This window comes from Procambarus clarkii, chromosome 62 (assembly GCF_040958095.1).
Source record: "Procambarus clarkii isolate CNS0578487 chromosome 62, FALCON_Pclarkii_2.0, whole genome shotgun sequence".
Taxonomy (NCBI): Eukaryota; Metazoa; Arthropoda; class Malacostraca; order Decapoda; family Cambaridae; genus Procambarus; species Procambarus clarkii.
In genome coordinates, this window is record NC_091211.1 from 31089870 (window position 1) to 31106395 (window position 16526).

Here is a 16526-nt window from a genome sequence, read left to right on the forward strand (position 1 = left end):
CAAACAACAATGCCCCCACCACCACAAACATTAATGCCACCACCACCACAAACACCAATGCCACCACCACCACAAACATCAATGCTACCACCACCACCACAATCATCAATGTTACCACCACCACCACAAACACCAATGCCACCACCACAAACATCAATGCCCCCACCACCACCACCACAAACATCAATGCCCCAACCACCACAAACATCAATGCCACCACCACAACAAACATCAATGCCACCACCACCACAAACACCAATGCCACCACCCCCACAAACATCAATGCCACCACCACCACAAACATCAATGCCACCACCACCACAAACATCAATGCCACCACCACAAACATCAATGCCACCACCACAAACATCAATGCCACCACCACAAATATCAATGCCACCACCACCACCACAAACATCAACGCCACCACCACAAACATCAATGCCACCACCACCACCACAAACATCAATGCCACCACCACCACCACAAACACCAATGCCACCACCATTACAAACATCAATGCCACCACCACCACAAACATCAATGCCACCACCACCACCACCACAATCATCAATGCCACCAACATCACAAACATCAATGCCACCACCACCACCACCACCACAAACATCAATGCCACCACCACCACAAACATCAATGCCACCACCACAAACATCAATGCCACCACCACCACCACCACCACAAAGATCAATGCCACCACCACCACAAACACCAATGCCACCACCACCACAAACATCAATGCTACCACCACTACAAACAACAATGCCACCACCACCACAAACATCAATGCCACCACCACCACCACAAACATCAATGCCACCACCACCACCAAAAACACCAATGCCACCACCACCACCACCACAAACATCAATGCCCCCACCACCACCACAAACATCAATGCCACCACCACCACCACAAACATCAAAGCCACCACCACCACCACAAACATCAAAGCCACCACCACCACCACAAATATCAATGCCACCACCACCACCACAAACATCAATGCCACCACTACCACCACAAACATCAATGCCACCACCACCACCACAAACATCAAAGCCACCACCACCACCAGAAACATCAACACCACCACCACGAACATCAATGCCACCACCACAAACATAAATGCCACCACCACAAACACCAATGCCACCACCACAAACATCAATGCCCCCACCACCATCACCCCAAACATCAATGCCACCACCACAAACATCAATGCCACCGCCACCACAAACACCAATGCCACCACCACCACAATCATCAATGCCACCACCACCACCACAATCATCAATGCCACCACCACCACCACAAACATCAATGCCACCACCACAAACACCAACCCCACCACCACAAACATCAATGCCCCCACCACCACAAACACCAATGCCACCACCACCACAAACATCAATGCCCCCACCACCACAAACATCAATGCCACTACCACCACAAACATCAATGCCACCACCATGAACATCAATGCCCCCACCACCACTACAAACACCAATGCCACCACCACCACAAACATCAATGCCCCCACCACCACAAACATCAATGCCACTACCACCACAAACATCAATGCCACCACCATGAACATCAATGCCCCACCACCACCACAAACACCAATGCAACCACCACCACAAACATCAATGCCACTACCACCACAAACATCAATGCCCCCACCACCACAAACACCAATGCCCCCACCACCACAAACATCAATGCCACTACCACCACAAACATCAATGCCACCATCACCACCACAAACATCAATGCCCCCACCACCACAAACATCAATGCCACCATCACGAACATCAATGCCCCCACCACCACCACAAACATCAATGCCACCACCACCACTACCACAAACACCAATGCCACCACCACCACAAACATCAATGCCACCACCACCACCACAAACATCAATGCCACCACATCCACAAACACCAATGCCACCACCACCACCACAAACATCAATGCCACCACCACCACAAACACCAATGCCACCACCACCACCACAAACATCAATGCCACCACCACCACCACAAACACCAATGCCACCACCACAAACATCAATGCCCCCACCACCACCACAAACTTCAATGCCCCAACCACCACAAACATCAATGCCACCACCACAACAAACATCAATACCACCACCACCACCACAAACACCAATGCCACCACCCACACAAACATCAATGCCACCACCACCACCACAAACATCAATGCCACCACCACCACAAACATCAATGCCACCACCACAAATATCAATGCCACCACCACCACCACAAACATCAACCCCACCACCACAAACATCAATGCCACCACCACCACCACAAACATCAATGCCACCACAAACACAAATGCCACCACCATTACAAACATCAATGCCACCACCACCACAAACATCAATGCCACCACCACCACAAACATCAATGCCACCACCACCACCACAATCATCAATGCCACTACCACCACCACAAACATCAACACCCATGCCACCACCACCACAAACATCAATGCCACCACCACCACAAACATCAATGCCACCAATGCCACCACCACCAAACATCAATGCCCCCACCACCAAAAACACCAATGCCACCACCACCACCAAAAACACCAATGCCACCACCACCACAAACATCAATGCCACCACCACCACCACCACAAACATCAATGCCCCCACCACCACAAACATCAATGCCACCACCACCACAAACATCAATACCACCACCACCACAAACATCAATGCCACCACCACCACAAACACCAATGCCACCACCACCACAAACATCAATGCTACCACCACCACCACAATCATCAATGCCACCACCACCACAAACATCAATGCCACCACCACCACAAACATCAATGCCACCACCACCACAAACACCAATGCCATCACCACCACAAACATAAATGCCACCACCACCACCACAAACATCAATGCCACCACCACAAACATCAATGCCACCACCACCACCACCACAAACATCAATGCCCCCACCACCACAAACATCAATGCCACCACCACCACAAACATCAATACCACCACCACCACAAACATCAATGCCACCACCACCACAAACACCAATGCCACCACCACCACAAACATCAATGCCACCACCACCACAAACATCAATGCCACCACCACCACAAACATCAATGCCACCACCACCACAAACACCAATGCCACCACCACCACAAACATAAATGCCACCACCACCACCACAAACATCAATGCCACCACCACAAACATCAATGCCACCACCACCACAATCATCAATGCCACCACCACCACAAACATCAATGCCACTACCACCACCACCACCACAAACATCAATGCCACCACCACCACAAACATCAATGCCACCACCACAAACATCAATGCCACCACCACCACCACCACCACCACAAACATCAATGCCACCAATGCCACCACCACCACAAACATCAATGCTACCACCACCACCACAATCATCAATGCCACCACCACCACAAACATTAATGCCACATCCACCACAAACATCAATGCTACCACCACCACCACAAACAGCAATGCCACCACCACCACAAACATCAATGCCACTACCACCACCACAAACACCAATGCCACCACCACCACAAACATCAATGCCACCACCACCACCACAAACATCAAAGCCACCACCACCACCACAAACATCAAAGCCACCACCACCACCACAAACATCAATGCCACCACCACCAGCACAAACATCAATGCCACCACCACCACCACAAACATCAATGCCACCACCACCACCACAAACATCAATGCCACCACCACCACTACAAACATCAAAGCCACCACCACCACCAGAAACATCAACACCACCACCACGAACATCAATGCCACCACCATAAACATAAATGCCACCACCACAAACATCAATGCCACCACCACAAACACCATTGCCACCACCACAAACATCAATGCCCCCACCACCTTCACCCCAAACATCAATGCCACCACAACAAACATCAATGCCACCACCACAAACATCAATGCCACCACCACCACAAACACCAATGCCACCACCACCACAAACATCAATGACACCACCACCACCACAATCATCAATGCCACCACCACCACCACGATCAATGCCACCACCACAAACACCAACGCCACCACCACAAACATCAATGCCCCCACCACCACCACCACCACAAACACCAATGCCACCACCACCACAAACATCAATGCCCCCACCACCACAAACATCAATGCCACTACCACCACAAACATCAATGCCACCACCATGAACATCAATGCCTCCACCACCACCACAAACACCAATGCCACCACCACCACAAACATCAATGCCCCCACCACCACAAACATCAATGCCACTACCACCACAAACATCAATGCCACCACCATGAACATCAATGCCCCCACCACCACCACAAACACCAATGCCACCACCACCACAAACATCAATGCCACTACCACCACAAACATCAATGCCCCCACCACCACAAACACCAATGCCCCCACCACCACAAACATAAATGTCATTACCACCACAAACATCAATGCCACCATCACCACCACAAACATCAATGCCCCCACCACCACAAACATCAATGCCACCATCACGAACATCAATGCCCCGACCACAACCACCACCACAAACATCAATGCCACCACCACCACCACCACCATCATCACAAACACCAATGCCACCACCACCACAAACATCAATGCCACCACCACCACAAACACCAATGCCACCACCACCACCACAAACATCAATGCCACCACCTCCACAAACACCAATGCCACCACCACCACCACAAACATCAATGCCACCACCACCACCACAAACATCAATGCCACCACCACCACCACAAACACCAGTGCCACCACCACCACCACCACCACAAACATCAATGCCACCACCAGCACGAACATCAATGCCCCCACCACCACAAACATCAATGCCGCTACCACCACCACGAACATGAATGCCACCACCACAAACACCAATGCTACCACCACCACAAACACCAATGCCACCACCACCACAAACATCAATGCCACCACCACCACAAACAACAATGCCACCACCACCACAAACATCAATGCCACCACCACCACAAACACCAATGCCACCACCACCACAAACATCAATGACACCACCACCACCACAATCATCAATGCCACCACCACCACCACGATCAATGCCACCACCACAAACACCAACGCCACCACCACAAACATCAATGCCCCCACCACCACCACCACCACAAACACCAATGCCACCACCACCACAAACATCAATGCCCCCACCACCACAAACATCAATGCCACTACCACCACAAACATCAATGCCACCACCATGAACATCAATGCCTCCACCACCACCACAAACACCAATGCCACCACCACCACAAACATCAATGCCCCCACCACCACAAACATCAATGCCACTACCACCACAAACATCAATGCCACCACCATGAACATCAATGCCCCCACCACCACCACAAACACCAATGCCACCACCACCACAAACATCAATGCCACTACCACCACAAACATCAATGCCCCCACCACCACAAACACCAATGCCCTCACCACCACAAACATAAATGTCATTACCACCACAAACATCAATGCCACCATCACCACCACAAACATCAATGCCCCCACCACCACAAACATCAATGCCACCATCACGAACATCAATGCCCCGACCACAACCACCACCACAAACATCAATGCCACCACCACCACCACCACCATCATCACAAACACCAATGCCACCACCACCACAAACATCAATGCCACCACCACCACAAACACCAATGCCACCACCACCACCACAAACATCAATGCCACCACCTCCACAAACACCAATGCCACCACCACCACCACAAACATCAATGCCACCACCACCACCACAAACATCAATGCCACCACCACCACCACAAACACCAGTGCCACCACCACCACCACCACCACAAACATCAATGCCACCACCAGCACGAACATCAATGCCCCCACCACCACAAACATCAATGCCGCTACCACCACCACGAACATGAATGCCACCACCACAAACACCAATGCTACCACCACCACAAACACCAATGCCACCACCACCACAAACATCAATGCCACCACCACCACAAACAACAATGCCACCACCACCACAAACACCAATGCCACCACCACCACAAACACCAATGCCACCACCACCACCACAAACATCAATGCCACCACCACCACCACCAAACACCATTGCCACCACCACCACCACAAACACCAATGCCACCACCACCACCACAAACATCAATGCCACCACCACAACAAACACCAATGCCACCACCACCACCACAAACACCAATGCCACCACCACCACCACAAACATCAATGCCCCTCCACCACAAACATCAATGCCCCCACCACCACAAACATCAATGCCTCCACCACCACAAACATCAATGCCACCACCACCACAAACACCAATGCCACCACCACCACCACAAACATCAATGCCACCACATCCACAAACACCAATGCCACCACCACCACCACAAACATCAATGCCACCACCACCTCAAACACCAATGCAACCACCACCACCACCACCACAAACATCAATGCCACCACCACCACCACAAACACGAATGCCACCACCACAAACATCAATGCCCCCACCACCACCACAAACATCAATGCCCCAACCACCACAAACATCAATGCCACCACCACAACAAACATCAATGCCACCACCACCACAAAAACCAATGCCACCACCTCCACAAACATCAATGCCACCACCACCACCACAAACATCAATGCCACCACCACCACAAACATCAATGCCACCACCACAAATATCAATGCCACCACCACCACCACAAACATCAACCCCACCACCACAAACATCAATGCCACCACCACCACCACAAACATCAATGCCACCACCACCACCACAAACACCAATGCCACCACCATTACAAACATCAATGCCACCACCACCACAAACATCAATGAAACCACCACCACAAACATCAATGCCACAACCACCACCACAAACATCAATGCCACCACCACCACCACAAACATCAATGCCACCACCACCACAAACATCAATGCCACCACCACCACCACAAACATCAATGCCACCACCACCACAAACATCAATGCCACCAATGCCACCACCACAAACATCAATGCCACCACTACCAAACATCAATGCCCCCACCACCAAAAACACCAATGCCACCACCACCACCAAAAACACCAATGCCACCACCACCACAAACATCAATGCCACCACCACCACCACAAACATCAATGCCCCCACCACTACAAACATCAATGCCACCACCACCACAAACATCAATACCACCACCACCACAAACATCAATGCCACCACCACCACAAACACCAATGCCACCACCACCACAAACATCAATGCTACCACCACCACCACAATCATCAATGCCACCACCACCACAAACATCAATGCCACCACCACCACCACAAACATCAGTGCCCCCACCACCACAAACATCAATGCCACCACCACCACAAACATCAATGCCCCCACCACTACAAACATCAATGCCACCACCACCACAAACATCAATACCACCACCACCACAAACATCAATGCCACCACCACCACAAACACCAATGCCACCACCACCACAAACATCAATGCTACCACCACCACCACAAACATCAATGCCACCACCACCACAAACATCAATGCCACCACCACCACCACAAACATCAATGCCCCCACCACCACAAACATCAATGCCACCACCACCACCACAAACACCAATGCCACCACCACCACCACAAACATCAGTGCCCCCACCACCACCACAAACATCAATGCCACCACCACCACCACAAACATCAAAGCCACCACCACCACCACAAACATCAAAGCCACCACCACCACCACAAACATCAATGCCACCACCACCACCACAAACATCAATGCCACCACCACCACCACAAACATCAATGCCACCACCACCACCACAAACATCAATGCCACCACCACAAACACCAATGCTACCACCACCACCATAAACACCAATGCCACCACTACCACAAACATCAATGCAACCACCACCACAAACACCAATGCCACCACCACCACAAACACCAATGCCACCACCACCACAAACACCAATGCCACCACCACCACCACAAACATCAATGCCACCACCACCACCACAAACACCATTGCCACCACCACCACCACAAACACCAATGCCACCACCACCACCACAAACATCAATGCCACCACCACCACAAACACCAATGCCGCCACCACCACCACAAACACCAATGCCACCACCACCACCACAAACACCAATGCTACCACCACCACCACAAACATCAATGCCCCACCACCACAAACATCAATGCCCCCACCACCACAAACATCAATGCCCCCACCACCACCACAAACATCAATGCCACCACCACAACATCAATGCCACCACTACTACAACCACGACAAACATCAATGCTACCACCACCACAAACATCAATGCTACCACCACTACCACAAACATCAATGCCACCACCACCACAAACATCAATGCTACCACCACAACAAACATCAATGCTACCACCACCACAAACATCAATGCCACCACCACCACAAACATCAATGCCACCACCACCACAAACATCAATGCTACCACCACCACCACAAACATCAATGCCACCACCCCCACAAACATCAATGCCACCACCACCACCACAAACATCAATGCCACCACCACCACCACAATCATCAATGCCACCACCACCACCAGTAACATCAACACCACCACCACTACATCAATGCCACCACCACCACCACAAACATCAATGCCACCACCACCACCAGAAACATCAACACCACCACCACCACATCAATGCCACCACCACCACCACAAACATCAATGCCACCACTACCACCAGAAACATCAACACCACCACCACCACATCAATGCCACCACCACCACAAATTATGATCCCTTGACAAAGACGCTTCAATTCAGCTGTTATGCCAAAATTGCCACAACTTGGTGGTGGTTGTCTTTGTCGTGTGTATGAGAGTCTTGGGGAGGAAGTTGCGACATATTTGTTGGAGATTAAAGGCCGCTGCTCCACCAGCTTGGGCCTCCGACGCCCAGGCATGTGGCGACAAAATTTAATCACACGAATTCTTGAAGCTGCTTTTCCAACCTTACTCATAATTAACCGGACTACAGGAGGAGGGGCAGAGGGAGAGGAGATTAGGTACGAGCAACAGCGGCAGGAGGTTGTACGTTGGGGTGAGTGACGTCAGGTCCATGTCTCCCAGCCACTCTCAACACCGGTATTTTCTACGTCGTGATCATTGCCTCTCAACACCACTAGAGGCGACCCCACACGTGATGATAATTCTTTTGCTGAGCTTCTGGCACAATACTCTGCTCTAAAAGTTTGTTATAATTATCACCCTTATGTGGAAAAAATTACCATATTTAACTTGTTACAAATAATGTTAAATTTTTTGGGGTATTGTGATTTATTTACGAAGACAGTACTTAAAGTTGGGTTTAAAAAGTACAGAACTCCACTATTGTTATTAATAGTGGTTGGGTAAAGTTACATTGATATGGGAAGCTTTGTACAATAGTTCAGGGGCCTGTGCATGCTCATGCTGCCTGACAAGGGAGGCGTGTGCACCTGACACATTTGCTATCACAAGACTGTGCAGTGGTGATGGTGGGGCACAGTACACAGTGTACCAGCACAATGACTGTGCAGCAGTGATGGTAGTGATGCACAGAACACACTGTACCATCACAAGGACTGTGCAGCAGTGATGGTAGTGATGCACAGTAAACACTGCACCCTCCACAGTGGCAGAAGCTGCTCCTCCACCACTATGTTGGCGTCGCCCTCCCCTCTTAGGTACAAGAACTGCACCTCTGTTGCCCAAGCTGTTCCGTAAAGCACTACACCTTGACGAGGGAGCCCCCTCCCCCCCCAGGAGTCGGTGCCCCCACCACCATATTGTTACTGGTGTGAAGGAATCATTCAAGTTGTTTAGTCTGTGTATAGTAGTTGCTACGTCCTGTTGCTTCAGACTTACCCAAGGTCACGGGTCAAAGGTCATCTACGCCAGGAGGAAGGTTAAAGGTCATCTACGCCAGGGGGAAGGTCACGGGTCAAAGGTCATCTACGCCAGGGGGAAGGTCACAGGTCAAAGGTCATCTATGCCAGGAGGAAGGTCACGGGTCAAAGGTTATCTACGCCAGGAGGAAGGTCACGGGTCAAAGGTCATCTACGCCAGGGGGAAGGTCACGTTCAAAGGTCATCTACGCCAGGGGGAAGGTCACGGGTCAAAGGTCATCTACGCCAGGGGGAAGGTCACGGGTCAAAGGTCATCTACGCCAGGGGGAAGGTCACGGGTCAAAGGTCATCTACGCCAGGAGGAAGGTCACAGTTGTCTCGGGACAATGACCACAACATAGCAGTAATCTACGATATATGGATCATGTGCTCGGGTGTGGGGAGAACGGCTTTACTTAAAGCTGTGCAATGTTGCGATAACGTTTGTGTGTGTGCGTGCGTGAGTGCTTGCTTGCGTGCATGCGTGCGTGCGTGCTTGTATATAACCCAACCACTTGCGGGTGGACAGAAGAGCGACGGTCTCGCGTCATGCAGGTCGGCGTTCAATCTCCGTCTGTCCACAAGTGGTTGGGTACCATTACTTCCCCCCGTCCCATCCCAAACCCTTATCCTGACCCCTTCCCAGTGCTATATAGTGGTAATGGCTTGGCGCTCTCCCCTGATGATTCCCTTCCCTACTCGTATATACATATAGCAAACTCCTACCCCAGAACCCCAGGGGTTCTGGGGTAGTGAACCTGGGGTATCCATGCCTCCAGGGGTTCTGGGGTAGTGAACCTGGGGTATCCATGCCTCCAGGGGTTCTGGGGTAGTGAACCTGGGGTATCCATGCCTCCAGGGGTTCTGGGGTAGTGAACCTGGGGTATCCATGCCTCCAGGGGTTCTGGGGTAGTGAACCTGGGGTATCCATGCCTCCAGGGGTTCTGGGGTAGTGAACCTGGGGTATCCATGCCTCCAGGGGTTCTGGGGTAGTGAACCTGGGGTATCCATGCCTCCAGGGGTTCTGGGGTAGTGAACCTGGGGTATCCATGCCTCCAGGGGTTCTGGGGTAGTGAACCTGGGGTATCCATGCCTCCAGGGGTTCTGGGGTAGTGAACCTGGGGTATCCATGCCTCCAGGGGTTCTGGGGTAGTGAACCTGGGGTATCCATGCCTCCAGGGGTTCTGGGGTAGTGAACCTGGGGTATCCATGCCTCCAGGGGTTCTGGGGTAGTGAACCTGGGGTATCCATGCCTCCAGGGGTTCTGGGGTAGTGAACCTGGGGTATCCATGCCTCCAGGGGTTCTGGGGTAGTGAACCTGGGGTATCCATGCCTCCAGGGGTTCTGGGGTAGTGAACCTGGGGTATCCATGCCTCCAGGGGTTCTGGGGTAGTGAACCTGGGGTATCCATGCCTCCAGGGGTTCCAGTTCTGCCATACTTGGTGAGGAATTCTGGAGTTGCTGCCACCACCTCTCATTGTATATTTCGTTATCTTTCCTTGGTTCGTGTGTGTGTGTGTGTGTGTGTGTGTGTGTGTGTGTGTGTGTGTGTGTGTGTGTGTGTGTGTGTGTGTATCACCGTGGTGGCGGGGAGTGCGGGGTCACCGTGGTGGCGGGGAGTGCGGGGTCACCGTGGTGGCGGGGAGTGCGGGGTCACCGTGGTGGCGGGGAGTGTGGGGTCACCGTGGTGGCGGGGAGTGCGGGGTCACCGTGGTGGCGGGGAGTGTGGGGTCACCGTGGTGGCGGGGAGTGCGGGGTCACCGTGGTGGCGGGGAGTGCGGGGTCACCGTGGTGGCGGGGAGTGTGGGGTCACCGTGGTGGCGGGGAGTGTGGGGTCACCGTGGTGGCGGGGAGTGCGGGGTCACCGTGGTGGCGGGGAGTGCGGGGTCACACTGCTGGAGCACCAATTGAGTGGCTGTTGGTTAAGCTTGTTTAGCCCCATCTTCTGACTAGAGGATACGAGACAGAATAATGGCGTTCCATCCTCTTGTGATAAGCCCTATGATGGTATTATACCTCAGGCCTCTCCCACTCTGGCATGATTAACTCATCCTGTCGAGGAGACTGATGACATTGTATAACTAATCCAGGAGGTCAGGTGACTGTTAGTCAATATAATGTCAATCTCTTCATTGTTTCAACAGATCATTATCTCTAAAATGTATGTTTGGTCAAGATTGGAACCCAGATGCTTGGGGCAAGCCTCACTCAACTTTGCACGGTGATGCCTGAAGGACACGTGCCCAACATGGGAGGATCAGGGTTGACTCCACAGCTCCCATAGCAAATCCATGAAGTTACCTTAAGATTCCTGAATATGGTTAACCTCTTAAAAAATTAAAACAATTCTTTATTACTATATTGTAAAATATTTCACACTGAAGTCAGCAAAAGTTAAAAAAAATTCTATTCATCATAGTTTGCTCATAATAACCCGAAGTAATGTTGATTACATCATCGAACACAACTGCTCGCAGGTGAGGCTGCTTGTGTGTGTTGACATGCTGCTGTGTTGCTTCCCAGTATATATTTTCATTTATTATCCTTTATTTTTCATTTTCTCTTTTTTAATAGAATAATGCTTGATCGACCCAGGACCCAGACACTGTCTACCTGGCCTTTGTGTCGACCCAAGCCCCAGACACTGCCGACCCATGCCCCAGACACTGTCTACCTGGCCTTTGTGTCGACCCAAGCCCCAGACACTGCCGACCCATGCCCCAGACACTGTCGACCCATGCCCCAGACACTGTCGACCCATGCCCCAGACACTGTCGACCCAAGCCCCAAACACTGTCGACCCATGCCCCAGACACTGTCGACCCATGCCCCAGACACTGTCGACCCAAACACCACAAACTGTCGACCCAAGCCCCAGACACTGTCGACCCATGCCCCAGACACTGTCGACCCATGCCCCAGACACTGTCGATCCATGCCCCAGACACTGTCGATCCATGCCCCAGACACTGTCGATCCATGCCCCAGACACTGTCGACCCATGCCCCAAACACTGTCGACCCATGCCCCAGACACTGTCGACCCATGCCCCAGACACTGTCGACCCATGCCCCAGACACTGTCGATCCATGCCCCAGACACTGTCGACCCATGCCCCAGACACTGTCGACCCATGCCCCAGACACTGTCGACCCATGCCCCAGACACTGTCAACCCATGCCCCAGACACTGTCGACCCATGCCCCAGACACTGTCGACCCATGCCCCAGACACTGTCGACCCATGCCCCAGACACTGTCGACCCATGCCCCAGACACTGTCGACCCATGCCCCAGACACTGTCGACCCAAGCCCCAGACACTGTCGACCCATGCCCCAGACACTGTCGACCCATGCCCCAGACACTGCCGACCCATGCCCCAGACACTGTCGACCCATGCCCCAGACACTGTCGACCCATGCCCCAGACACTGTCGACCCATGCCCCAGACACTGTCGACCTGGCCTTTGTGTCGACCCAAGCCCCAGACACTGTCGACCCAAGCCCCAGACACTGTCGACCCAAGCCCCAGACACTGTCGACCCAAGCCCCAGATACTGTCGACCCAAGCCCCAGACACTGTCGACCCAAGCCCCAGACACTGCCGACCCAAGCACCACACACTGTCGACCCAAGCCCCAGACACTGTCGACCCAAACCCCAGATACTATCGACCTGGCCTTTGTGTCGACCCAAGCCCAAGACACTGCCGACCCAAGCCCCAGACACTGTCGACCCAAGCCCCAGACACTGTCGACCCAAGCCCCAGACACTGCCGACCCAAGCCCCAGGTCGACCCAGGAAACTCTGAGTACTACCTTCTAGTAAGAAATATATTTATCACGGCCCTTTCTCTGGAGATATTCTGTTCTGACTCTCTCTCGTTAGTACACTAAGGCAATTGGTCATTCGGAATGACATGTGTTAATAAATTACCCTGAAGTTGTAGTTCTACATCAGGCTGCCAGAACCCGGCCACGGGAACTAGGCTGTTTAATTATATTATTTGCAAGATTAGTTAGGTATAATTTTATTTCTTATAATCAAATTAGGTAGAGAGTGGAACTGCATCCACCTGTGGGATAGAGGATTTATTTAGAGGCTGGTACTATCCCTTTTTTCCCAGCACCTGCCTCTTCCCCAGCACCTCCCCCAGCACCTGCCTCTCCCCCAGCACCTGCCTCTTCCCCAGCACCTCCCCCAGCACCTGCCTCTCCCCCAGCACCTGCCTCTTCCCCAGCACCTGCCTCTCCCCTAGCACCTGCTTCTCCCCCAGCACCTGCCTCTCCTCCAGCACTTGCCTCTTCCCCAGCACCTGCCTCTCCCCCAGCACCTGCCTCTCCCCAGCACCTGCCTCTCCCCCAGCACCTGCCTCTCCCCAGCACTTCCCCCAGCACCTGCCTCTTCCCCAGCACCTCCCCCAGCACCTGTCTCTCCCACAGCACCTGCCTCTCCCACAGCACCTGCCTCTTCCCCAGCACCTCCCCCAGCACCTGCCTCTCCCCCAGCACCTGCCTCTCCCCCAGTCTCTGTCTCTTCCCCAGCACCTCCCCCAGCACCTGCCTCTTCCCCAACACCTTCCCCAGCACCTGCCTCTCCCCCAGCACCTGCCTCTTCCACAGCAACCCCCCCAGCACCTGCCTCTTCCACAGCAACCCCCCCAGCACCTGCCTCTTCCACAGCAACCCCCCCAGCACCTGCCTCTCCCCCAGCACCTGCCTCCCCCCAGCACCTGCCTCTCCCCCAGCACCTCCCCCAGCACCTGCCTCTCCCCCAGCACCTGCCTCTTCCCCAGTACCTGCCTCTCCCCCAGCACCTGCCTCTCCCCCAGTACCTGCCTCCCCCCAGCACCTGCCTCCCCCCCAGCACCTGCCTCACCCCCAACACCTGCCTCCCCCCCAACACCTGCCTCCCCCTCAGCATTTGCCTCCACCCCAAGCACCTGCCTCTCCCCCAGCACCTGCCTCTCCCCCAGTACCTGCCTCTCCCCCAGTACCTGCCTCTCCCCCGGCACCTGCCTCTCCCCCGGTACCTGCCTCTTCCCCAGCACCTGCCTCCACCCAGCACCTGCCTCCTCCTCCAGCACCTGCCTCCCCAGCACCTGCCTCTCCCCAGCACCTGCCTCTCCCCCAGCACCTGCCTCTTCCCCAGCACCTCCCCCAGTACCTGCCTCTCCCCCAGCACCTGCCTCTTCCCCAGCACCTGCCTTCCCCCAGCACCTGCATCTTCCCCAGCACCTGCCTCTCCCCCAGCACCTGCCTCTTCCCCAGCACCTGCCTCTCCCCCAGCACCTGCCTCTCCCCCAGCACCTGCCTCTCCCCCAGCACCTGCCTCTCCCCCAGCACCTGCCTCTCCCCCAGCACTTGCCTCTTCCCCAGCACCTGCCTCTCCCCCAGCACCTGCCTCTCCCCAGCACCTGCCTCTCTCCCAGCACCTGCCTCTCCCCTAGCACCTGCCTCTCCCCCAGCACCTGCCTCTCCCCTAGCACCTGCCTCTCCCCCAGTCTCTGCCTCTTCCCCAGCACCTCCCCCAGCACCTGCCTCTCCCCCAGCACCTGCCTCTTCCCCAGCACCTCCCCCAGCACCTGCCTCTCCCCCAGCACCTCCCCCAGCACCTGCCTCTCCCGAAGCACCTGCCTCTCCCCCAGCACCTGCCTCTTCCCCAGTACCTGCCTCTCCCCCAGCACCTGCCTCTCCCCCAGCACCTGCCTCTCCCCCAGTACCTGCCTCCCCCCAGCACCTGCCTCCCCCCCAGCATTTGCCTCCACCCCAAGCACCTGCCTCTCCCCCAGCACCTGCCTCTCCCCCAGTACCTGCCTATCCCCCAGTACCTGCCTCTCCCCCGGCACCTGCCTCTCCCCCGGTACCTGCCTCTCCCCCAACACCTGCCTCTCCCCAGCACCTGCCTACCCTAGCACCTGCATCCAGCACCTCCCCCTAGCACCTGCCTCTCCCCCAGCACCTGCTTCCCCCCAACACCTGCCTCTCCCCCAGCACCTGCCTCTCCCCCAGCACCTGCCTCTCCCCCAGCACCTGCCTCTCCCCCAGCACCTGCCTCTCCCCCAGCACCTGCCTCTCCCCAGCACCTGCCTCTCCCCCAGTACCTGCCTATCCCCCAGTACCTGCCTCTCCCCCGGCACCTGCCTCTCCCCCCGTACCTGCCTCTCCCCCAACACCTGCCTCTCCCCAGCACCTGCCTACCCTAGCACCTGCCTCCAGCACCTCCCCCTAGCACCTGCCTCTCCCCAGCACCTGCTTCCCCCCAACACCTGCCTCTCCCCCAGCACCTGCCTCTCCCCCAGCACCTGCCTCTCCCCCAGCACCTGCCTCTCCACCAGCACCTGCT

General features: G+C 54.3%; 2 protein-coding genes across 2 annotated transcripts in view; one reads left to right on the forward strand and one right to left on the reverse strand.

Moving 5' to 3' along the window:
* The window catches only part of LOC138354404 (platelet binding protein GspB-like), an 80389-nt gene extending 68169 nt beyond the window's left edge, over nucleotides 1-12220 (reverse strand). Inside the window, exon 1 of the mRNA XM_069308591.1 lies at nucleotides 12197-12220. Coding sequence (XP_069164692.1) covers nucleotides 12197-12220 — 24 coding nt within the window. The remainder of the gene's footprint in view (nucleotides 1-12196) is intronic.
* Nucleotides 12221-12758: 538 nt separating this feature from the next.
* Nucleotides 12759-14006, forward strand: LOC138354405 (mediator of DNA damage checkpoint protein 1-like). The gene has a single exon (XM_069308592.1). The coding sequence runs from the start codon at nucleotides 12759-12761 to the stop codon at nucleotides 14004-14006; it is 1248 nt and encodes a 415-aa protein (XP_069164693.1).
* The last annotated feature ends 2520 nt before the right edge of the window (nucleotides 14007-16526 follow it).